At 33.4% G+C, this 25,625-nt stretch overlaps 2 protein-coding genes across 15 annotated transcripts in view; one reads left to right on the top strand and one right to left on the bottom strand.

Annotated features, from left to right (window-relative positions):
- The first annotated feature begins 536 nt into the window (after positions 1 to 536).
- Positions 537 to 23,929, top strand: LOC105330476 (uncharacterized). Of its 10 annotated transcripts, none has more exons than XM_011432173.4 (5): positions 537 to 555; positions 1,375 to 1,499; positions 5,615 to 6,365; positions 20,936 to 21,137; positions 22,248 to 23,929. In XM_011432173.4, exons 3-5 carry the CDS (start codon positions 5,653 to 5,655, stop codon positions 23,010 to 23,012), a joined length of 1,680 nt encoding a protein of 559 aa, XP_011430475.3. In that variant the 5' UTR covers positions 537 to 555; positions 1,375 to 1,499; positions 5,615 to 5,652; the 3' UTR covers positions 23,013 to 23,929. The 10 variants fall into 10 exon arrangements, with proteins under 10 accessions (XP_011430475.3, XP_011430474.3, XP_065931920.1 ...); XM_011432172.4 differs by lacking the exon at positions 537 to 555 and adding an exon at positions 1,204 to 1,222; XM_011432178.4 differs by lacking the exons at positions 537 to 555; positions 1,375 to 1,499; positions 5,615 to 6,365 and adding exons at positions 8,374 to 8,710; positions 14,989 to 15,003; positions 15,804 to 15,924.
- Positions 23,930 to 24,387: 458 nt separating this feature from the next.
- Positions 24,388 to 25,625, bottom strand: part of LOC105330477 (cytoplasmic dynein 2 heavy chain 1) — a 32,537-nt gene continuing 31,299 nt past the window's right edge. For all 5 annotated transcript variants that reach the window (XM_066075847.1, XM_011432183.4, XM_066075846.1 and 2 more), the window contains 2 exons: positions 25,340 to 25,538; positions 24,388 to 24,916 (listed from right to left, as the gene is read on the bottom strand). In XM_066075847.1, the coding sequence (XP_065931919.1) occupies positions 24,758 to 24,916; positions 25,340 to 25,538 (358 nt within the window). In that variant the 3' untranslated portion in view covers positions 24,388 to 24,757. The remainder of the gene's footprint in view (positions 24,917 to 25,339; positions 25,539 to 25,625) is intronic.

Raw genomic sequence — 25,625 nt, forward strand, 5'->3', positions numbered from 1 at the left:
TATGATTGTTTTTTTTCTTCAATTTTGTTGCCATTCTGTATATTGCTTGCTTGAATTTGAATCTTTAATTTTCTTAAAAAGTTTTCTTTTCCCAGCATGAACTCTGAATTTTTTTATCGAAAGAGATGAATAGCTGGGTACCACTCGGTGAAGAGCAATCAAAATCCAATTCCCTTCTGTGTTTTAAATCTTATCTGATCAATGTTTGACCCCCTTATTCTTCAAACCCATAAAACAAGGCAATTATTGTTATATTATTCATTTATTTACATTATAAAATGAATTTGACACCTTCCAAAAAATTTAATCAATATTTATTTTTTCGTTCAAATGTATCCCTTGATCCTTTGAATTTTTTAGAGACACTGGTAGGTATGCATATATATTGCATTGATTTCAACCAGGTAGTTTACAGATTTTAAGTTGGTGAGATTTGAGAGGTTTTTTCATGAAAGAGGGATTTGTCGAATTTAAACAGTCGACAGGAAGGCAGACGTGCTTAACTCCACTTCACTCCCTTCTCCACTCCACTCCACATAGCACAGCAACAGAATGGTGGGTAAATATTTGAATTTTTTTTACTTTCAAAAGGCTTTTGATTTCCTATGCTTAAGTTCATATATCAAAAAGTTTCAGCCTTTTTGACTCACTTTTTATGCAAGGATTTTCAGTTCTGAATTGTTTAAAAGATTTAAAGTCAGAGTGGCTGCAATTTTGTTCCAAAAAATTTGTTTTCGAATGAAATTTATTTTTTTATTTGTAAAGTTGAAGACATGTTTAAAATACTGTTATTTATTTTAATTTGACTTTTCAGAATTTATGATGTGTGATTTGAATTTTCTCGATTCTTATCAGTTGAGTTTAGGGCAATATCGAGAAAACGGATTATCATTAGTTATAACAACACAACATGTGTTACATAAGTTATTTCGACTCAATCCACCTCATATAAGGCATTCAGACAAAATTAATCGCGAGCCCCAAGTAATTTTCAAGAGGGTCTTTTATCGGAGTCTATTGGGTCTTTGGAAACTTCCATTTATATCCCTTTGTCTCCTTGCTCTTAGGCAGGTATTACAAAATCAGGGGGGAACTGGACCTCTTAATGAGTACCTCGAAAGATTTAAAAATGAAAAACATCCCGAGCCTAGCATTGCCTCTCTACATAAGTACTTTAACGTTTAGTGGATAATATCACTGGTTGATTTAAATCTTCTTGTAGGTATGAATGATTGATCTGAATTTTTTATTATTTAAAAGGACAAGGGCTTTTTCCCCTCTGTACATTTAGTCATTGTTGATAGTGCAGTTATTCAGTTATTGACATTTTTTGGCAGAGTAGAGATTTGGAATTCATTAATGTATCATTTACAGGGTATTGTTGATCGTCGGAAGTAAACAGACAGGAATTTCCAACCATTCTACCATTGTCAAGATTATCAAGTTTGAACAAATTTCACTTTGTTCTACTAGGAGATAGATTCTTTTCAAGAAATTTGGTAAGTTAAAACGTATGAATAAATGGACAAAGATTTTTGTCTTTAATAGGTTGTAAAACATTACTAATATAGTCAACATGTTTTTACTTGTGTACTGGTAAATACATGTATAAATATAACCAATGATAAAAAAGAATTGTTCAGCTCATACTTGAGACCTAATGTATATTCAACAGATTCTAATATCTTTTGATATTAAGGTTTTCAAATTTTTCATATTGAGCTTTAATCTTCAATAATAATTTCATTGAAATTCTGTGATGATTTTGAAATAATAATAACCAACTAATGGAAATGTTTTTTATGGGATCAATTTGTTTACAGTATTTCTCTTGTTAAATGGCCAATGTACCATGTAGCTATTAATCTGTGTTATGAAATAAGTCACTCAAATTATAGTGATTTAACAGAGGATTATGTAAAGCTCAAAAAGGACTGTTTTGAATTTATGACCCATGTAGCCAGCATTATAACGCAGTTCCATTTTTAGTAGGTACCGGTAATTCAAATGTATTTCACGAGATTATTTACTAAAATTATGAGTAATGTGTTGATATGAAAGACGGATTCTTTTTGCTGGTAAAGGATTGGACATTAATATTTATTTTGATTCCTTAGACAAGGTATGTTTTGTGCTCATTTGTCGAAGAGAGCTTAAAATTACAGTTTATTAAGATAAAACCATTGCAATGAAATTTATTTCCCTCCCTGGAACAATAACAACTTGAATGTACTTTACCCTCAGGGTTTCAATCAATTTTCAATCACGAGACATGTTTTTCATATGAGCAATTTGTTTTATTTATTTCTTTAATAGAAAATAGCAATTTTAGAAATAAATACCAGTAGAATAATAGGTGTAATTTCGATTTGAATGCTTCGTGTAGTCAATGAAAAAAAATAACAATAGAAGTTCTGATTGTCGATTTGGCGGACACCATGTTGATTTGAATCTAACCTTTTAAACTTAAAGAGCAAGCTTTGGCCTGTTACTGACAATATTTGACACTTCAAATCCTCGGTCCTTATGCAGACTTAAGTGTCCCAGAGGTGCTGATCGAGGGGAGCCATTATTTGTCTCCGGGACAATGGGATTCACCAATGTCCACGGTCATGTAAATCGGAGCTTTTGTTGACATAGCTAAATTCACAGTCAATATTTTCTCTTCCTCCCATAAATGTCTATACCCATTTTCGCTCACTTGGACTCCTGAGATAGGAAAAGTGGAAGGAACTTTTGGTTGTTTATCGATTAGGAAACGGGTGTAAAATTTCAAATCTCGTCAATTGGCTTCTAGGTTTAAATCAGTGGTCAAACAAAATTAAAGTGATCAATAAACTACCCTCTGACTTTCCAATTTTTTTTATTATTTTGTTTATTGACAAGTACAAGTTCATTCACTTTAATGTCATTCTGACATCACCAACCAATAAATTTTGTTTGTATTAAAGACTTGCTTTGTATCCATAACAAATTGGGCATAATCGTGAAAAGCACTAAATTCAAAAGAAAACTTTCAAAAAAGTTTAACAGCTGTTAATTTCTCTTGTAGTTTTGAAAAGACAAAATATAATCAGCCCTTCCTTAAGCAATCTTTGACTGAAATCTCAGATTTTCTTTTCAGTGTGTTAATAATTAAGTGAGTAAGGAACAAAAATTCAATACAATAGGCAATTAGCTTACAAGACCCAATGGATTGGATTACAGAGTAGATAAATTTTTGCATTGGCCTTTATGCACATAGGTGTGTGCACATGTCAGCTTAATTTCAAAGAACTAAAAAATATGTCTACATTTACTTGATAATATGAACATGGTCTAGAGTCTTTGGTCTAGGCAACATCAAAGTAAAAAATTGCAATTTTGCAATCTATTTACTTTGTAGTTTAGAATGAACTTATGAAAAATCATGATTTATTTGAGTATAGAGTAAACCAGTTGTTTTGCTATAATTCCAATTCTTTCTATTTGGTCGTACCTGTCTGCCTCTCTTTTTCTCCAAAATAATTTCCCTTTTTTCAACAACTTCAATGAAAAGAGAGCCAATTATCTGCAACTTTTCCCCCTTTAATTTTTGTCAAACTAGTTTTTCGCTCTATTGATTTTAGTTTACCCTATCAGTGCATCACTTACAAAACAATGGGTCATTGATTTCTGCACTCAAATCGACAATCGCACAAACCCAATATCTGATACAAATATAAATAGCTACATGTCTTTGGAAGGTTTTAAAAAATACAGAAGTCATGCGTTTTTGCGTCTTTCTGAGGAATATATTTATATATAGGTTACCTCCTGCAAACATGTAAATTTCAGATAGTGACTCTCACGTATGCCACATACCGGTACCATTAAAGTTTTCTTATCAGGTTAGTTTCATTTCATTTCTTTCTTTTATTTTTCACCCCATTTTTCTGAAGTGACCTTGGTTTAAATTCAAAATTACCATTTATTGAAAACCTATGCCAATTTAATCCATCCAAATATTCAAATTCGTCGTTGAATGCAAACATTTTTTTTTATTTTGAATCGTGTATTTAATTTGAAGAGTTCACCCAAGGTAACTGATAGAGATTTGATTACATAGGTTACAACCTGAATGCACGCTCGGAAGATCTATCATTGATATGTCATAGAGCTGTCAATACAGCCTGTAATTATTTCGTTATTTCATTACTCTGTACCCTGGGAGAGAGCTTAAACCAACTACCCAAGCTTTAACTGTACCCCCCTCCCAGGAAAAAAATATATTTACGTTTGATTTTTAAATGCTATGGAATGTCATTTTGATGTTATTGCAAATGGATTAATGCTGTATTCTCTGTTTTCAATGTTTAATTAAGAGTGATAATCTGTTGAACATCTATACATCAACAAAACATTATATAGATGGTTTTGGTGGGGGTCTTCAAGTTGTGTTAGATGGTTGCATTTATAGATCCTAAAAAATTTTTGTGTTTGGTATATTTGTTCAAAACATTATGGAAAATCATTTTAAAATGATTTGCTTCCTATATTGTTTCCTTATAGTTTTCTTAAATAAGATGAACTAAATAGGTTACATTAGAAAACTTAAATGGTAAAGTTGATAAGTTGGTAAGTTTGAGAAGCAAATTATCATAAATGTTAAAGTCATTTATAAGAGATTTTGCAGGGATCATATTGTCCAATTAAACATTTGATTGTTTTTAAATTACTAGTATGAATTGCTTGGTAAAATTATATAGGTTTTGATGCAAGTACTCAGATGAGGAATTTAGTCTATGATTATTGAAATATTCAATAGAGAAAAAACTGAAATGAATGGATAGGTGAGAGGAATTGGGGATAAACTTGTGCATGCATGGATTAGGCATTGATATGCTGTCACATGTAGATGCCAATGGCATAAATGCTCACATATTTACAGTAATAAATGCAGCTATATTGATATTTGGACATGTCAATTATGTTAGATATATATGATAATTGCTAGCAGGGTTGACTACATTTGATTTTGAGGGAACATTGTCAGGATAAGAATCTTTTTTTTTTTTTACAATAATTACCTCCTTTTGTTCATTAGTTTTGACAGAAACTGCTGAATGATTTATTTAAAAACTTAAAATTGAACAGATCGAGCGTTCATAAAAGATTGCAGATAAAGAAAAAGGGTAGGAATTCAGTGAGTATGGGAATTAAGGAATGTCTTCAGGGGAAAAAATCAGATTTATTTTTTCCTGGTAATATTTAATTGCATGAGTTTAAATTCTACAAAAGCTACAATCCAATTATCAAAAGAAAAGCAAGAATGCTAGTTCTGTGATCAGATTGAAAAGGGTGAAAACTACCTGTAAAGGGATCAATTTGCATGTGAGGGAAGAATTGGGCTTTGGATCCAACAGCATGCCGAAAAAGCATGCGAAAATTTGGACCGGAGTTTAACACCTCGTATGTCTTTTTCTTCTAAGGTGGTTGAGAAAAGTCATACCTTTAAAAGATGCAAAATGAAACTTGGGGCATCATGTTAAAGTTCTAATTTGTGACACATATATTTTTCAAGATCTCAGTCTGTACCCAGTGATAATGGAATTTTTATCAACAGTCTAGTGAAATTCTATCATTTGTCTTTCAGAGTCAAAATGATTGGGACAAGTGAATAGCAACTTTACAATGGAGACGGCAGAGGAAACTGGTATTCAGGAGAGAGAGGATATGGTGAATGGTCAAAGGGAGCTAACTCCTAGTCATTCTGAAGATATCATTAGGGACATGCAAAAAGTTGAAGAGAGTTCTGATAAAGTTAAAGATCATGTTGAGATTAACAAATCAACAAAGAATGTTTTAAGTGAAAGTGAAGGAGTAATGTCCAAGTTATCTGAAAGACACGGAGAGAAAATATTATACGTAAAAACTGTTGATGCTAAAACAACAGAAGAAGATGATCAGGCAAAGTCAGCTCCAGAAAAAATTGTCCCCAATGAAGTAATGCGCCATATTGTTACTATACCCGTCCAGAAAATAGAGGAAGGAGATGATCTTGACATTTATGATGACCCTGGGGAATCTGGAGAAGATTTGGATGATGTCGAGCAGCAAAATAAAACATGTCAGGCGCCAACAGATGAAAAACTGAAAATACCACCACCTATATTACGAAACTCTGCCATTCTAAATACATCTGATGCTCTTGAGCATGAAAACACAGGATTTTCTGAAAACACTGTGAACTTTAGAGAGGATCTTCCAATTAATGACGAGAATATTAATCGAGTGACGTGGTCCGCTATTAACAACCATTATGATGAGGCCAGACATCTCTCCGGGATTCGTGGGAAGGCTAATACACCTGCGAGTTTATACACCGACTTCTCCATAGACTCAAGGTAAGCATTGTTAAAAGTGGTCCATTTATGCAGAATTCATGTTTTCCAAGTTTTACTCTGGATCCATATATCTATAAATCCACTATACTAAGTAGAATAAGGAATTTTAACACAAAAATCAATCTTGTAATTTTGATAGCAATATATAGTTTTTGTGTTTTATTTTAATGACAACTTTTGAAATAGTACTTTCATATTAATATCAATGTTAAGTTATTTTGATATCCAAAAATTAAAATTAGGATGTAAGTATTGTCAGAACAAATCATTATATTAACTACTGTATACATGCAGGGAAATATTCGCCCCCGTTTTATTTTCGACCCTTTCGCCCTCGTTGTCCGCGGGCAAATTTAAGACTGGGCGAATTCCAAGGTTTTAAGTAATCTCTCTTTAAACAAAGCTATATCTGGGCGAATTCAAGATGAGGCAAACGGTTTGCGAATGGAGAAGGGTGAAAATAACATGGGACGGTTTGCAAATGGAGAAGGGTGAAAATAACATGGGGCGAAAATAACCCTGTATACAGTTTTGAGATGCATTGAATCACTGGGGTATTTTCTTATGTCTAAAGGTAGGTATTACAAATGAGGGTTTGTAATAGGCAGAAATAAATAAGTTCACAAATTGTAAAAAGATGTATGAATTGGACCAAAAAAAATATCTTAACACTGTTCTGCACTTAAAAGACCTATTTTTCAATATAAATATATGCTTTGAAATTTTTCAGTGACTTCATGCCTGTTTGAGTTATGTTTCTTAGATTACAGAAAAACAATTCTCTCTCTCTCTCTCTCTCCCCTCATATCAACAAACATTTAATTTCACAATTTTACATATTGTGTATTATTAAGAAGCATGTCTTTACATGACATTGAAAATTCTGTGAATTTCTGACTTCCACAGAATATTTATGAAGTTTTATACAAATGATATTTATGATAATATTATCGAGGGCAATACAATCATTTGGGATAAACTTTTGAGTCAACAAAATGAAATAAATTAGAGAGGAGCATGGTTTTAATTTTTATCAGTTGACTTTAGAAAGGTCAACTTACTTGTAAATTTTTGAACTTAATTTCATTTTTTTTTTCGTTGTCTACAATCAGTGTATTATCTTTTGCTTATTAGCATTTATAGATACATGTTTTTGGCAAAGAAATAAGATCTTTTTGATTAATTAATGAGATAAAATTGAGGTCAAAGTCAGGTCAATTGCAATGGATTGTTTGACTGTGTAAAGTGATTTTGGAGGACGGAGAAGAGTTATCCCCCTTGAAAATTAATTAAAAACCCGTTACATCCCCCAATCTTAATTAAATCACAGCTGACTTAAGATAGGCTGATGTTTGGCGATAGCATTCAGAGTCAATGGATACCTGTCAAATAAAGAGATTCCTGTGAACAAAAACAATACGTCCACAGTTGAACGACACTAATGAATACCGCATTTATATTCTCCCAGAGTTACCGTATACGTTGTGCTAAAATTTCCATCCAATGGAACATTGTAGTAAAGCAGTTGTGATTTGAATGGTTTCCGAACTTTATAATTAATTTTGTAATTGATAGCTTTGTTGATCTTTAGTTTGTGAGCCATGTTGATTCCTCGTTCCATTTGACATGAAAGAGTGCTTGAAATAGCTCAGGCAATTCTTTTTACTTTTTGCATCAATTAAAAAAATGTTTCCAATTAAGGGGGAAAAATGTCATGATTAAGTGCCCTTTTGATATCTTAATGTCTTTAAATTCAATCTCAGTTTGTAAATCCATTTTCTTTGGTGTTGAGGTACGTCAAGATATGATATTAATATTTCTTAAGAATTTTGGTGAATTTAATTTTTGAATTATAAGCAAACTATCAAAACTTTGAAGTTTTTTTTTCTCTAGCTCAGAGACGCTGAAATACGAGGAGGTTAGTTAAATCGATCTGTCTGACTTAGGGGCATTTACGGTATTTAAAGTCATTTGTTTTATGTATGTGGGGATATGACAAATTATGATTGCACAAAGACAAGCAGAATTAACCTTTAGTTCCTGTCAGTGCTAGAAAAACTGTGTGTAGGTTTGGTTTCCCAAGTATGTAAGAGTTTGCAAATTGACACGGTATTGGAATTCCCTTGATAAATGGTCATTTCCCTGATATGAATTCATTTTATGAAAGTTAAGCATGTAAATATTGGAACAGAAACAGTGATATGTGAAAGGTGATAGTGTTTGAAAAGAAAAGGGATTTCTTCTTGAAATTGGGATAGTAAAATCGGGACCACAAAAATGCCGGCAGACAAAATGGATTATCAGAAAGATGTGGTCAGGAATATGGTCAAAAGTGCTCCAGCAAGGTAAGGGATTTGGTCAAATTTTGGTTTTTGATTTGTTAACAGTTTGTGTTGTCAAATGTCAAATGAGGTAACTTACCAGCAGTCATCAAAGTTTTCAGTAATCATGCATGCAGATAAATTTGTAAATATGTAAGTACGAACTGCATGTTAACCACAAGTTGTCAAGGATATAATGCAATATGCAAGCAGACCAGTTGCTGTTCATAATGCCAAGTATTGTTTACAACTGGTATTTGCAATTCATTTAAACTTTGAATGTAGGCAACATTGCATTCAAAGACTTAAAAGTATGATCAAATGCAAGTACTTGGTACCTTTACAGTATAGAAAGTCAGAGTGACATATGCAAACATAACATGTAAATGCATTGTTGGTGTTTAGGGTCTGAACTAAGGTCAGATGTTATTAGCTGAAGGTCTGTAGCTCCCGGTCTAAAAAAAATTTGGATGGACGACCTTGGAGCTACAGTGCCTCCCATAGTAAAAACTGTATTTTACAGCACACAAAAAATTGCGCTAGTTTTGGACTGAATAACCTTATTTCACACAAATTTTGTGAAAACAATTAGTACCATTAAATTCTTCAGACAATTTGCTACTGATATTGTTACTTTACTTGCCTCAGATTTTCTTTAAAACATGCTAACCGACCTCAGAAATAAAGTATATTAATTCACGTCGAGATCGAGAGTCGCCATTTTTACGTTAACAAACTGCACCACTTCACTTTACAGGGCTGGTGACAGTGTTTAAAAGAATATCAGAGGCAAGTAAAGTGATGATATCTGTAGTAAATTGTCCGAGGAATTTGTTGGAATCAAGTATTTGTACAGAATATGTTCGGAAATGAGATTAATCAGTCCAAAACTAGCACAATTATTTGTGCGCCGTAAATTGCATTTTTTTATCATGGGAGGCACTGTAGCTCCCAGGTCGTCCATCCGAATTTTTTCAGAACTGGAGCTACAGACCTGCAGCTAAGATGTTATGTATTTGCATTTTGAAGGGAGGTAGCTCTTAAGGTGTGGGGGACCAAGCTTAATGAATATGCTGTAGTTCAATTAACAAACTTTTTCTTCATATGCAGACTATGTATGTTTTGTGATGGTTTTTCTTATTGCCTTCAGAATAAGATTCTTTAAACCTTTGGCCATCAAAAGGATATACATATGCATGTATACTACATGCAAAATCATATACTGGTACACTGGTTTATCTATAACTATCTGATGCAAAATATCTGTTTTATGGATACTTTTGACGATTTTTTTCATCATTCAACTGGAAAAAGTCAAGTAGATTAAAGTTGCCTACAGGTATGAAAATCCCTATGTGCACCCTGCCATTATCAATCAGAATGTTGGAAATTGCATAATTTTGATAAATGTTCTCCTTACTCAAGCAATATATTGCATGACATTTCAGGACCACAGTTTCTCAGAGAGAGATATCTTTTGAGATTGGAAATTTTGATTTCTAGGTCCCCCAAGTGACCTATGAGTGGAAATCAAGCTCATGGTCTTTTGTTATGTATGAAATCTTGATCACAGAGTTTATTTTTGACACAAAGTAATATTGAAATTTCTTATCTATAGCTTTTCCTTAGTGACTGACTGACTTGATCTCATAACTTTTATAATAAACTTTGTGGGGTTTAAACAGAAGATAACAATTATGTGTTATTCCTTTTTTGTTCTGGACATTTCTGTACGGCAGAGCCGAAAGTTAGTTTCTCTTGATTTGTGCCCCTGAGTGGACCAAACTAAAATTGGTTAATTTTGGCAATTGGAACTTGTATCTTTGTTTTGGGAATAAATAAGTTTGGAAGTGGTATTTGGCAAGAAAATCAGCAGTTTGTGATCTGGCTGTGAAAAGAAGTCTTAAAATACTCTCATGTAGAACCTTGTTGAATTCTCTGACTGAAGTTCACTGTATTTTATACCTTATGGCTTCAAGTGTTCACAACATGAGAGTTCGCTTTGAAACATCCTTAGCACGTTCGAAGGACTATGTGCCCCTAAGAAAACGCCCGCCATCTTGTGTGAAAGTGGAGACTGAAAAGGATGTCAAAGTGGAAACTGAAGTAGACAATGAAACTTACATGGAAATGAACACTGCCTTTCCTGCTGGACCTGAAAGTTGCGTGTCATACTCCACGTATATTTCATCTCCTGCAAATTACAACCACATCCTGCCTTCCTATGCCTGCAGCAGTGTCAGTGTGGACCTAAGTTTGAGTCGACCTGGGAGTCATAGGGACTTTCCGTCTGCTTCTCGACCCTCTAGTTATGGGTATCCAGGACCCAATCCCCCAAAGCTTGATCCACAAGAATCAAAAATAGAATATTTTAAGTCTGCAATGTCCAAACTCCCTTCTGACTTTTCCAATGACACAAGTTCATCAGGGTAAGTATGTATAGAGAGAGAGAGAGAGAGAGAGAGAGAGAAAGAGAGAGAGAGAGAGAGAGAGAGAGAGAGAGAGAGAGAGATTTCAAAATCTCTTCAGCGAAATGTCAACTCTGATGTGTTTTCAAAAGAGATAAAATGATTATGACAAATGCAAATAGAAATTCCTTTTGAGGAAATGTAAATGCAGTAAAAAATGAATTGCAAGAGATTTATGGTGGTATTAAATCCCCTTAATGTCCAATCATCTTCTTGGTGAAGATCTAGATTCAGTGATTAAAGCGCTGGAACTGAAAGCAGTCGCAGGAATACAATTGTACAAATCCTGGATATTTAATAAACCCCGATATATTTAGGACTAACTTTACATTTCTCTGGGGGAACAATTGTCCTTAAATCTAACAAGTGTTTGAAAGTTAATGACTTATCCTTCAGCATTAACGGAAAATCATTCCATGTTGTTTGTCGTTTTGGAGGTGTGCGGGTTTTTATCATAATCAACATGACCGGTTTACAATCCACTTAATTTGTGATTTCTTGCGTAAATTATCTGGAAGTCAATAATTTTTGGTGGAATATTTGGAACATTGGAAAGAAAGGAATTGTTCAGTTTATTTTTTTTTTCTTTATGAAATATTGAACTTCTTCAACAAATCTATATCATTTAGAAAGTTTGGAAAATATTAACTGAACTTCTTGATCTTGAAAAACCTTCAAAATGTCAGTTGTTCATGTGTCTGTGAAACCATCTTGCATGTTTTGCCAATGTCTGGCAGTGGACAAGATTGAGGAATGTGAGGAGCATGGATTAAATGAGGAATTCTCCTCAGATGAGGAGGAGAAAGAACTGAAGTTTACTAAAGATGCTAAAGATGATGAAGATCTGTCAACATGGGAAACCAGTGAAAAGTATGGCTTCTTTAACTTATACCAAAATTACCCATGAGAAAAAAGATATTGTGTAATTATGAAATAATCAATGATTTCAAATATGTTTAGTGAAAGTTTTTTTGTGCTTATCTGATTCTAGTTGAAATTAAAGGCCTTGCTAATTGATCTATATTGCCCTATCATTTCTTTGACTTTGTTTTTTTGCCACCATCTTGGCTGTTTGTCAGTTTTTTAAAATATCATTTTGACCAAAATTGAGAGTGAATTTAATGCGAGTTATTCTGTTTTTAAATGTCCTTTTGTGGAAGGTATGTTAATATGCTCCGAGATGGTAAACCAGCATACAAAAGGATTTTGTTCATTTTGTAAACCTGATCTTCTTTTACAGATTGAAAAAGAGCATTATAAGGATAAATCTAGAACTCTGAGCTTTGGTCCTCTTTATATTTTCTCAATATATTTCACATTTTGTTTCATAAAGGATTTCATTTCATATTGTACACTATTTTGTTGTTTCATTGAATACTCATGCAGTATAAAGTTGAAAATTCTAAGAGGATCATATTCCTTAATGGAGAAGATTGAGAATATAAAATGTAGAAGTGTATTGGGATTTATAATTTAATATTTAATTTTGATTTAGTTCAAGAGCAAATATTCAAAAGTGATCCCCATAAATGAATCCATGCATGAATTTTATTATTTCTTTAAAAAAAAATTTGTGCTTATATATACATGTATGTATTAATAATAAATGATTAAAACTCAATGTAAATAACATTTTTCCAAATTACAAAAATTCAATTAAGATGATTTATTTAAAATTCATATTAGAAAGATGTCATGTGAAATATGTGTGGCTTGATTAATTACATGATATTGCATGGACTCGTATGACATGCCTGTAAATACAAGATCAACTAATTCTCTTTTAATTCATTGTGTTCCTGTGACATACATGTATGTCTTGATATAACGTTTTTATAAAAGCCTCAATTTATCAAATCATCTTTATGCCCCATTACATATAGCACAGTCAGTCACTGCTTGGTACCCAATACATAAATTGCAATTTTTTATTTGGTTATGATTAGAGAAGTAAAAAAATAATAACATCTTGTTCCACTAAACTTGTTATTTGGATATGATTTTTAAGAAGTAAAAAAAAAGAATACATCCTTTTCCACTAAACATTTGGTAGTGGTTTGCTTATCTTGAACAATTAGTGATTAGCTGTGTGTGAACTAGTAATACTGGTTGGAAAACACCCTGTGTCTTATTGACAATGATTGCTAACGATTGCATATATATTTTTGGAAATGACTACCGCAGTATAAAAACTTATTCAGTTGTTGACGGATTCAATTCCTGGTGCCTACAAGCCTGAAGAAAATAAACACTTTTTTTTTTAACTGTTCAATCACCAAGTACCAGTCAACATTAAGGGTCAATAGGATGGGGCCTTAGCAACGGAGGTCTTGTGTCAAGATATGATTCAATAACCCATCTAGTCCTATGTATGCTGCTCAATGGGCCATCTTTCTCCAGAGCATTGATCTTAGAATCTTAGGATTTTCGCTGGTATTTTGTGACATCTCAATATTAAAGTTTCATCCATTGACTTGCAACTGCAGTTTCAACCCCTTTCTGCAATATCAATTCTTAATAAAAGCCATTAAAATAACTCTATAACTTAAGTCTTTTCAAGTTACTGTTTGATTGAAGGGACAAATTGCAATGATAGATAAAGAGGAAGAATAGTTTAGTTTCTGCTACAAGTGCTTGATATTGTTTTTGTTTGTTTTGATGATCACTTTGGATCTCAATTCTGAAAAAGATAAAATTTTGAAAAGAAGATATACCGTAGTAAAGCTTTGTTTGTATAGTAATGAGATATATTACTTGTGCTTCTGAAAACGCATTTACTTTTCAAATCACATCATTTAATATTGACAGCATGCATTATGTTACCTGAACACATTTCAAAAGTGCTGAATGCAGTACAGAAACCAGTTATTTCATCCAAAGGACTTGGATTTTGCAATCTCTATTGTCACTCAATTATACATGCTCGTCAGCTCATGCTTCTATTGAATTTTTTTCCTCATGAAACATTTGATTTCTTAGTTGAAAAATGTTATTGCTAATTGATCAAATATTGATCATTTGGCCATGTGTGCTTAAAATTTCCTATGTACACAGAGTGTACTGTTTGGAACACAAATTGATCAGAAACGTCTTTGTAAAAGATACATTCAAGTTTCTAGAAGAAGGAAATTCGATTTTGAAAATGAATCCATAGATGTACCAGTGGTCCCACAGGCGTGTGTGTTTAGGTGTGGCATTGGCGAAACACAATTATATCTGTTTGAATTTGTTTACTACCATACGGACATGAACAACGTCTCCTTTGCTGCCATTTAGATTCTCCCAACTCCTTTGGTCTTTTGTGAGGAGGAATAAGAAGCCATAGAAAAGCAGTTCATAGTTTGTGTTAGTTACTCACTATGCAAGGTAACATATTGTTTGCCCTTTTATCTCTCCACTCAGAATATTCTTAAAGATGATGATGTTATGTCATATTGAGTAGATTGCAGTCTGAGTATAAGTTAACATTTGTGCTCGAAGAAATTTTCATGCTTGTGAGGGATTTTTGTTTGCCCTATGAGAAAAATGTAAGTTCTCAAAATGTTAAACCAATGCTTTCCTAGATATTTGCATCATTTGGTTCTCCTGTTTGTAGATATGGTCATTATCCATAATAACCAAAGAATTCTGAGTTTCTTTTTTTCAATTTACAGGTTGTTTGATTTAGATATGTTCTTTTAGATTTTGAAAAATGTCCTTTGTGGACAATTTTAGTAAAACAGGACACATCTTGTAAATTCTCTTTCAGAATCGAAGTTCGTTTGAAGTTATTTCAAGTACACATGTTTATAGATTGGTCAGTCTTAATTTTAAACCAAAATCTTTTTGTTCTAGGATTTGAGTCGGAAGGTAGGTACATATATATAACAACTGCATAGGTATTAAGAGATTTATCACATTTAAGCACAAGCTTTCACCACCGATCAAATTTTACAGAGTTGCAGTGCTCAAAATGTTATATAGAAATCAAACAGCATGCACGACGTAACGTTTGTATTAAACACCTTAATAACTGGTCCACAGGTACGGCGGGTTCATAAAATTGACCATGTTTTGTGTGCAGGGTACGGTGTTCTTATAATTGAATGAAGATAATCAGCTTTTTGATATGAAGAAAGGAAAGTAAAAGTTCAGTCAAAATTATTTCAATTTAAATACCATGACTGCAACTTTGTCTAATCTTCTGGTCTGAAATTAAGTTCTTGAATATTGCTGTGGTGCACGCGGAAACGTCAATTGCAAGGGAATGATAAAGCAAACCTTCAAAAAACGGTTCTTATCAGTTCCGCGGTTTTATTGTGTTAAATCACACGTGGGTTTGTTTGTGTTAACACTGAACATTGAAGTGTCATAGAACTATTTCTCCTGATTCTGAACAATAATCTATCATCGAGTTTTAAATTCATGGAATAACGAGCCTTCTGCTTAGATAGATAGGAAAATCTTCCAACAGGATCAGCGAACAGTAAACAATTGTGTATATATATAACATTAAAGGATTACCTAGGAAAATGTGTAATTTTGAGATTTGTCAAATCAAACTATCGTGAATAGGCATTCCACTGGCAATTTTCAGTTTGGAGAGTTTGACAGTTTGGAAATTTTGCCTTGTATTATTTCTTTCGGTTTTATTGTAAATATGGATATAGAAAAGGACTATGCCTTGGCCATTAAGATGTTTTCGACGAATACTATGAGTGCCTATGATCGCGGAGTGAAGACGGTCTACGATACCCCGCCTAGCACCATATATGACATCAATAGTGTGCTGTAAGTTCTCCATGTTAATCATTTATGTCCGATGCTTTGATACAGTTTTTATAAATCCTCTTTTATTTTGATACATAACTATGTGATAAAGTTGAGAAAAAAATCTTTTAGATAATCTAGCATTATACACCTAGCATTATGTTCAATTCGTTTTATATTATTAGTTTAAAAAAAGGGAATTTACTGAATGGTAATGTCAAAAAATACCGGTACTAGTCTCTGGCAAATAAAATGTTCCATCTACAAATTTCCTATTATAAGCACAGAAAGGGGTATACTAAAGCAAATTATTAATGCAGTCATGTAAATAGAATCAACCGGAACTCCTATATATATGTACTTGCTTTTAAGTTAAAAACCACCGCAGCTATTAAAGTTTGCATTGAAAGAAAGGGCATTGAATTCACAAGACCATGCATTTTTATTTTTATGTGCAGTTGACCCCAAGGAATCAGTGCTTTTTAAATTTACTTTTGTCATGTGAAAATCCAGCTTAAGAAATTGATTAATTGTTAAATACATAATGAGTAATGTCTAGTATGATATCAAATTTAAAATATCCATGCTTGTTCGACGATAGACAAATAACCATGACGGTGTTGAATGCATGCATGTAAGTCAATATTTAATTTCATATATCAATGTAATGCCCCACGTTTATGGGTTAAAATTGACAAGCTTTTATCTGGCCATTTTCCTGTTGTATAGCTTTACTTGAGTAATGTTTTTTTAGCATTCTGAGAGCGTTGATTCCGTTTAATTCAATTCACTTAGAATTTTGAATTGAATACCGCATGATGATTACTAGAATAAATGAATGGCAATTACTTTTGTCAAATACATTTTGTAAGTTTAGAATTGAAATATGGAATCCTTTGTACTATAAGTGATTCTTTTTAATGTTTGCTTGGTTCAAAATCCTTACCATGATGAAAAACTAGTAATACTGTTAATTTTGTACGAATTGCTTTGATGGTTTTACCATTTTGCAGAGCAATGATCTTGAAATCATGGACTGCTTTTAGGAGTTTAATGATTTTATTCAAAGTTTCTTAAAATCCAATCTCCATGTAGTTTGCAAGCTAGGGTAAAACTTATTTATAAGACATTATCAAAGAGCTTTCATTATGAAGAGTGATTGAAAAGGGTGGTGTCTAGACTTTCGAGAGAAAAGAAAAAGACAGAATAGTTGAGGCATTATTTTTGTTGTTGAAAAAATTAAGACCAACAAGTGAATCAAAATAAAAAAAAAAATGGAAAAGTCTTATCTTTAGGGCAATACCAGATGGATGAATAAGTATATAATTATACAGGTAAGCCCTAAACAATAGCCATTAGTGCAATTTTCTGCTATCTTTGACATGCTTTTAGAAGGAAATTAACTATCACTGGTTGTATTGTCCGAGTCTGATTCCTTGATTATAGGTATAGACCCCGCTAGAATGAACAAATGGAAATCCAGCATTGTTATAGCTATATAGCTCTCTCCAGTGTTTGCCCTTCTATATGAAATGTAAATATTGTAGCAGGGAGAAATTTCATTGACTTTTAATTCCTTTTTAAAATGGGAGCTAGATTATCTGATTGTGTATTCTCGAATTGGATTCTCGATCGTCACAGTGGATCTTTGGTCGAGCGATCCAGCTTTTTTGTGGATGATTTTGTGGATAAATCTCTGCATTGATGCGGATGGGGACCAAAATGAGGGATCATATTATCATTCGTAAGGGATGCTGGTTTAAGTCTCTGCATGAAAATCATTTATTCAAAAGGTCTGTTTGAGTTGATTTGATAATCTGATTTTCAGATTTAAAACTTTTATATTTCTATTGTCTTAATTGGATGATTTTCGATTAATTCTCTGGATTGAATGATTATTGAATCTAAAAATGTCATGAAATAATTATTGAAATACATGTACTTTTTAATGATAAGTATTAATTGAATTTTTAAAGAAATATTTCATTGACTAATGTGCAGTAATCATAATAATTGAATCAGTAAAAAATATACACAAAATTATTGTGAACATTTCTTTCTGTAGCTGCAAAAATGATTATTAATGTTACTTAAGCCCTCTCCGTTTTTTGTTTTTTATTTGACATTATCCCCCCCCCCCCCCCCCCCTCCCCCAGCAAAAAAAGGGGGAGAGGGGGGCTGGCTCCATATTATTGCAGCTGTCTTGTTTGGTAAATGTGTATACAAGAAATATTATATGAACAATGTCCAAGCTAGATTTTTAAGACATACCACATAGATATAGAATAACAGAAGGGAAATTTACCTGTAATTATTAGATAAAAAGTACAGAATATACATATATTTTATTTCATAAATAAATAATTTCAATTTTCAGTGTTCAAATATATGCTGCATCTTCATGAGATCATTCCACAAATGAGACAACAAATTTTCAAATTTATGTTGAGGTGAACTTGCATTGGGGGGGGGGGGGGGGGGATTTAGGTGTAATAACACAACATAATGAGACTTACTGGTACTTAAGAATCAAAGTACCGGTCCGTTATTTGTATAATGCAACATGTAATCAGAGGGATTTCTTCTGATGTATGAGAGAATTCTATCTAAACCATATAAAGAGCACTAATGTATTCTCTGAGAACTTTCTCTCTCAGATAAACAGTCGTTAATTCCAAAGCAAACACTCTCACTGCACACCTTTAATTATTAAATAGGCGATTTGTACTTGAGACAATTTATCACTTTTTGAGAGTTCGAATCAAAACAAAACTTCAAAGATGTGAATTTCAAGCAGTTTGTCATGAATTGTAATTTGTGAGATGTAGACTTGGGTAAATATTTTTGAGAGGACCTGGTATCCATTGTAAAGGCTTTTATTTGTCAGTCTAATCCGCGTTTAATCAGCTTTTGTGGGGCTTATTACTTGGTCTTGACAACCTGTCTGGTACTCGGAATTCTGGGAGTTTGTAATAATGTAGGGGGTAGGTGGTCTGCCACTACAAACACACATACAAAAGAGAAGTTGGATCTAGATAATGGGGAAGCTTTATGTACCATCACTACATGCCGCTTCCATCTTTTACCATGCATACAAAAAAAAGCCTCATTTTGATTCTGCATACCCCCTTTAATTTCCTGTCAAGCAAATAGTGAGATTAAAAATTTCTTGAAATGATCGAGGTAATGTTCGGGTTCTAAACTGAATCAAATTTATCACAGACTAACTCCCCATCCCAGGTCAAGAAAGGCTGCATAGGGCAGAGTGGATATTATTTATTATGGGGAACGTTACATGGTTTGTATGTAGCAGGTTTTGATTTAATTCACACAAATTCATATAATCAGATTGTAGTTTCAGCAGCTAGTCTTAGTGATTTTAAAGACCACGGATGTTGAAAATTGGGAATGGGGATCAGTTTTGGTTTTATTTTTATTAATACTTGTATGAATTTTACTAGTTTTATCAGAGTTACAGCCCTTTAATAAGAAAATCTGAGAAAAAAAAGCCTGATATTTTTCACTAGCTGTTGTTAAATGCAGCTCATTTATATCTTACCCTTGAGACATTTTATAGAAGACTTATATTTAACACCAGCTTGAAGAGAATACTTTTACAATTCATATCTTTAATGAACTATAAAATCAAGTACCAGTTTATAGTTTATATTTTTTTTATTTCCCTAAATTTTAAACTAACAGCTTAGTGCATTGAGTTAGAGCCTTAACTACGAATCTGTACCATGTAAGTCATGAGTTTGAATCTTGTTGGGGATTCTACAATTTTTACCTTTCCAAAAATTTTAACATTTTTTGGTCAAATATTTTAAAGTTTATAAACTCTTAAAGAGTGAAAGTATTTTGATCATCCTGTTCTTTTATCTACATTGATATCAACAGGTGTCTGAAGCCACCTTATCAGGCCATATCCAAGTCATTTTCTCAGAGTTCTTTGTAACAACATTTTGGTGTATACATGCAGACATATAGACATGTATGTAAACATTTTGATTCTTTTTGCTCAACACGTTACTTTAGAAATTCTCCTACTAAGGTTGAGCAGTAGTCGTTAGAACATGAACATTTTGTTATTTGATGATTCATTTTCAAATAATTACAAGGAAACACATGCAGAGAATAGAAGCTAAATGGCAGAGGGACTCATAAAATCTTTTAATATCAAAATCTAGACATGTGTTTGGGATAAAAGAAATGCAGAAAAATATGTCAATCTTTAATCTGCAATCTTTATCCAAAATCACGATATTGATCTTCAGATTGAAGTGTTATCGGAACAATTTCGTCTGTCAAACTTTTGTCTAACCTGGTCTGATCACACGGACTCTTGTCAGAAGGAACCTTTAAACAAACCTATCTTCTGCAGTAACTATATTTGGTCAGACCTAGTTTAGGACAAGTGCAGGGACCCATTAAAGCTTTTAAGTCTTTGGGGTTTTTAAAAGCATGTATTCTATAACACTTGCTTAGTGTGTTGTATTTGGATTTTAACCAGATTTCCATGTTTAGTTTTTGATTGAGATTAGGCATTAAACTTTTCATGTTCGCATAGTACTGCATTAGATCTGTGATTTTGGAACCGCTGCTCTATCAGCAGTTATGGAGATTCCTCGGGATTAATTTCAAACATTTGAGAAGGATATTTTTGTGGTTTTGTGATATAAAAAAAAAATCTGAAATCAAAATGAAGACCAGTATTATGATACATCTGCCACAGTTAGGCATGTGTGAAGAGGAGCCAATAGCCGATTCAATGTAATGCATGCATTTAATTTTGCATTCAGATCAATAATTCATGCCGTTTGTTCATATGGACTTGAGTAATGAAATTTAAAAATTTCTTTTTTCAAATCAATCTTGTATCGCAAAAAACTATGTCCCTGTTATATGGTAAATGCAGGTGGAATATATCTCAGAAAAACCCTGGAGTGTTGATAATCTAAAGAGAGGAAGGAGATGAATTGAACAATTTGAGAATTTTAATTTCTAATTAAAATTCTTTTCTTTGTTGTAGAAACACTTCTCGCGTGCCCTCAGAGTCTCGGGAGGCCATGTACAGAAGAGCCATGCATCTGATCACTGCCCGCTGTACTAGCACCGCCCCAGGAATGGAGACCCCCTATGGCACCGTCAGAAACAACTCAGCCTTTGGGGTACAGGTCCCCCAGTACTTCTACATCAAGCAGGAACGCCCCACCCCCATGCCACCACTTAAGGTATAATTACCCTAAACATAAATTGCCCTGTTAAAAGTCACCTTTTCTTCATGGTATAAGCCTAAACAAAACTTCCTTCATTGAAAATCCTCTTTTCTATTGCAAACTCCATGATACTTTAGTTTTTTATATAATGGAAATTTATAGAAAATGTCTGCTGCGAAAAAAGTTTGGAGGGGGGGGGGCAGGCCCCTCCCTGGCCCCCTTGATGTTAAGTGCCTGGCATACATTATATTTCTATTACAGACACAAATCAATTTCTCTCATTTCTTAATACTGTTACATTAGTAGCCAGTGTATAAATACCATGTCAAAATACAACTTTACTGCTTTATTGTACTTTATAAAGGTAATGGTAATCTGTTAGTCTTGCATAAATTGTATAAATGTTCTTTGAATTTTAGTTTCACACTTCCGAAAGAGATACTATTGATATTGAATAGAAGTTATTGTTTTCAATTTTAAACCTTTTGAAATAAAATTTAATGGATAATAATTGAATCTCATCAAGTATATCAATAAAGATAGAAAGATGTAAACGGGTATGCTATTACTATCTAGATCTGTACCCATGGTTCAGTTAGTTTTCAGTTATGAAGTAAACCTGGTAGTACCATTGAATACATGATATTGTATACATGTTCAATACCAGATAATTTTTGTGGGGTTTTTAACTATCAATATTTGGTCCTTGTAATTATCTTACTAGGTGAGGTTATAATGCTCATCAAAGAACTTCAGTTGCGTCATAGTTCTTTTTACTCATTAATGAACTTAACAGGCACAAAAGCTGCTTATTTTCGAGTTCAGACACAATATGGATTTTGTGATTTACACTCGTCCATTATGGTACTTTATTGTACCTCTTTAAACTTTACACCATAGCAATTTCTTTGGTATTTTGTACACTACAGGTATATACTTTGAATTCAAAGACATTTAAAAATGTTTCCTCATTAGAAAAATTCACAACTTTTAAAAAAGGATCTTTTGTTCCTACCTGAATGTTAACTCAGACTGAGGTGGATTTATGTATATATAAACATGCATTCTGATAAGGCTACCTAGCTAATGGCTGACTATTTAAAAAGGTCTAACTCTTCTTTACAGGCATGGCAAGGCTACAATGGAAATGTGTATTTTGAACCAATTCACATCTCCAGCATCCGGGACTTTCCGGAAAAACCGAACAACCCTTACGAGTCACGATCCAATAGTGAACTTCATCGCATGCTGTTGTCGTCCCAGCAACAGGAGAGACCGGATAGCGATGCCATGAGAACCTTGTCCAGAAACACTGGAAAAACCAGCAGCAGTCTTAAAAGTAGCAGACCCAACACTAAACAGGTGGTCATGTTGGACAAGAAGATGGTCCTCAATAGCTACAATGACAGTTTAAATGACGATCTTGACATTATAGAGGGCACGGAAAACACAGGTAGTCTCTCGGTCAGACCAAAGAGTGACCGAACCTTCGACAGAAAGCCCCAACCCGTCAAAGTGTACAATAAGGAGAAAATCTGCAAGGGATCAGTGGTTCATAAACTGAATGTATCCAGTCGGCAGAATAGTGCAAGACCAGCTTTGAAAGTGAGTGGGGGCAAGTACTCTTGTCCCACGAACACCTCTCCCTTACTACGCACTCAGACGCAGTATTCCCTTAGTAACCAAAGACTGACCACCAATAGTCCGGATATGTACAGCCAGCAGCTGTTACCTCCCCTGGAACAGCTCCGGACGGCGGTCAGACACATGGATACGATCAGCAAGGACAGGGTGGGCTTCGGCAGGATCCGACCGGTCACTTACACGGAGGACTTCAAACCATTCATTAAGTACAATCAAGACGCCAAGCGACAAACAAACTTTGTGTAATGTAGTGTTCTTTTTGTGCTACTTACATTTTCTTTTATTTCCAGAAGGAGCTCAAAGACTTCAATAAGGAAATTGTTATATCTGTGATTTTTCCATTTGTCTTTCTTTTTATTACTTGCTCTGTTTTGTAAACATATGTCTGAGAATTGGTGAATTCAGTCGCAGTTCTCTTTGAGTGAGAAAGGATATGACTGAAATGTGAAAGACTGAATTTTAATCAGTTGAATGCCCTTAGAGGTACCCCAGGCAATGATGTAAGGTATTTTTCTTAGCTGAATATTTAATGGCATTCCTGAACAATATTGATATAGTTAATGGACATAGATTTAGTGAAAGAAAAGTAATGTTATATCAATTATGTGTTATATGATACAATTACTGTAGGTTATTGAAAAGCAATCTCTGTAAAGAATTGCATATTTAACAAAGGACAAATTGATATTTTTGTTTTCTTTACTTTGAACAGTAAATACAATTTGGTTTGTTTATTCAGAGTACTTGTATTTCACATTTCAATTGAATCATTATGAATGATTGACAAATACACTTTCAATATCCTGTAATATATTGGTATATGTATTGTGACAGATGTCCATCATTGTATCAATTTATTTTCATTTTCAGTTTTTCAAAAATCTTCAACAAAATCTTTATCGTAAATATACTTTGTGAAATTGTTTTATTGTAAGTACATTCCAGTAAAGTTAGTCATTTTTCGGCATTTAAGATTTTGAAAACATATTGCTTTTAAAAGACTTTGAATTTGTGAATCATTCATAGCAATCCAGTCTATTGTCTGGTTTCATCAGAATTAAGGACTGGCATTTACAAATACCTTTAAATGATAGAGGAAAGTTGTGCTGATATTGACAATGTGTAGAATTTTATCTACATAATAAATGAGAGGTTTTATCCGAGTTCTGTTTTGTTAATCTATGCACCCATGGTTTCGATATAATTGCAGTAAACACATATTATTTTCTGGAGTCAGTGAAGTCTATTGTTCTTTAAGAAACCATATTCTTCATTCTTCAGTTTCCATTAAAATTTCTATTGTATTAAAATTAATGTTCAACAATTTTCAAACATATGGAGGAATCTGTATTCAAATGTACAGCTATTTAAATCTTTAAAGGAATAATATCCTTGATTATCAAGACATGTTCAGAAGTTTCGATTCATCTGCAAGTCAATGATTGAATATGGTATTTTGAAAGAGTTAGTGACCATAATTATTCATTTGGGTAATGAAGCTATGCGCACATGATATGCGCCATCCAGGTGCCAATGCACCTAACTAAGGATTCAAGGAGCCTGAATTAGAATCCTAGAATACTCTGCCATTAGTTCTTGTGTCCCACTGAAATAAAAAAAATCCCACACCATTGTTTCATTTGAGTTTACAGTTTAATACCATGAATTTGAACATTCAATAGCTTCAAAATATTTCTATGTGCATTTCACATTATCACAGTTAATGACGCACTCCATAAAATACAAAAAAATATAATCACATCTAGTTTGATCACAGAGAAAGTGGACGGATTGACATACATTTCAAAAACATAGTTTCCAATTCATCAATTTAAATATTACAACCTTAATTAATAATAATTTCTATCAAAATCACGAGTCGTTAGTTTGTAACTCTAACAACATAAAGTCTTTCCAGTTTCAGTCACAATAAATAGAGACACAAATAAATAAACACATTTACAAAAGTCAGTGAGATTGCCCCGGTCTGTCTATGTGCTCTTCAGGAAGAGAGCAGCACCACACTGGAGCCACAGAGACTGGTTGCCACCACATGGAAGGTCCATGCGGGTCACAATGTGGTCCCTTTCACTGCTTGTGTAGACCGGAATGGAGATCACATCATCCATACCATATGGATCTGGTGCATCCTGCAACAGAATCAATTGATGATTATTAAAATGCTATCAATTAATTAAATGTACAAAAGTTCTTTGAAATACTTATATGCTAGTTTTGACTATGAGTCAGATATCTGATTTGTTTCTATGGCACAAGATCAATTTCTCATATATAACTGGAGTATTACTGTACACTGCAGTCATAAGAATTTTTGTGAATTTGTGTCCCCTTTTTCCTAAAAATTTTTTATACTACAGAACTAAATCATTAATTTCATAAATAAATCCATGAAATTACATTTTCACAAATTTCTAAACTTTAAAAAAAGGGCCCAAATGAACTCTTTATGATTCCACAGTATGCTACACTACAGCCATATAAATTTTGACACGAATGAACTTGACTATATAGAAAAAAAAACAGTGCTTGGACTAATTACAAGATAGACTTACTTTAGGGATCCAGGCGACCTGACATGGTGGGACAGCGGACACACTGGGAGAGTCCCGCTGGTTCTCTGAGAGTCGCGCTCCGTCAAAGCTACAACCCTCCAGCTGTAGACCCCCAACCTTCACCTGGGTCTTGGCTCCCTGCACCCCACCTCTCCAGCTCACGGCAAACTTCAAACTGTCCATGGAACACCCTACCTCCCTACAGAAAATATTTTACCAAAACTTACACTTTGTATCAAAAGATAATTTAATGACTCAAATACTGATCTTATTTTTACACTGTAAT

The sequence above is a fragment of the Magallana gigas genome, chromosome 2, assembly GCF_963853765.1.
Source record: "Magallana gigas chromosome 2, xbMagGiga1.1, whole genome shotgun sequence".
Taxonomy (NCBI): Eukaryota; Metazoa; Mollusca; class Bivalvia; order Ostreida; family Ostreidae; genus Magallana; species Magallana gigas.

Bases quoted from the DNA above. Each gene is read 5' to 3' on its own strand.
- LOC105330476 (XM_011432173.4), top strand. From the start codon at position 5,653: ATGGAGACGGCAGAGGAAACTGGTATTCAGGAGAGAGAGGATATGGTG. The intron at 6,366-20,935 runs GTAAGCATTGTT...TCTTTGTTGTAG, and splicing joins GACTTCTCCATAGACTCAAG to AAACACTTCTCGCGTGCCCT. The intron at 21,138-22,247 runs GTATAATTACCC...TCTTCTTTACAG, and splicing joins CCCCCATGCCACCACTTAAG to GCATGGCAAGGCTACAATGG.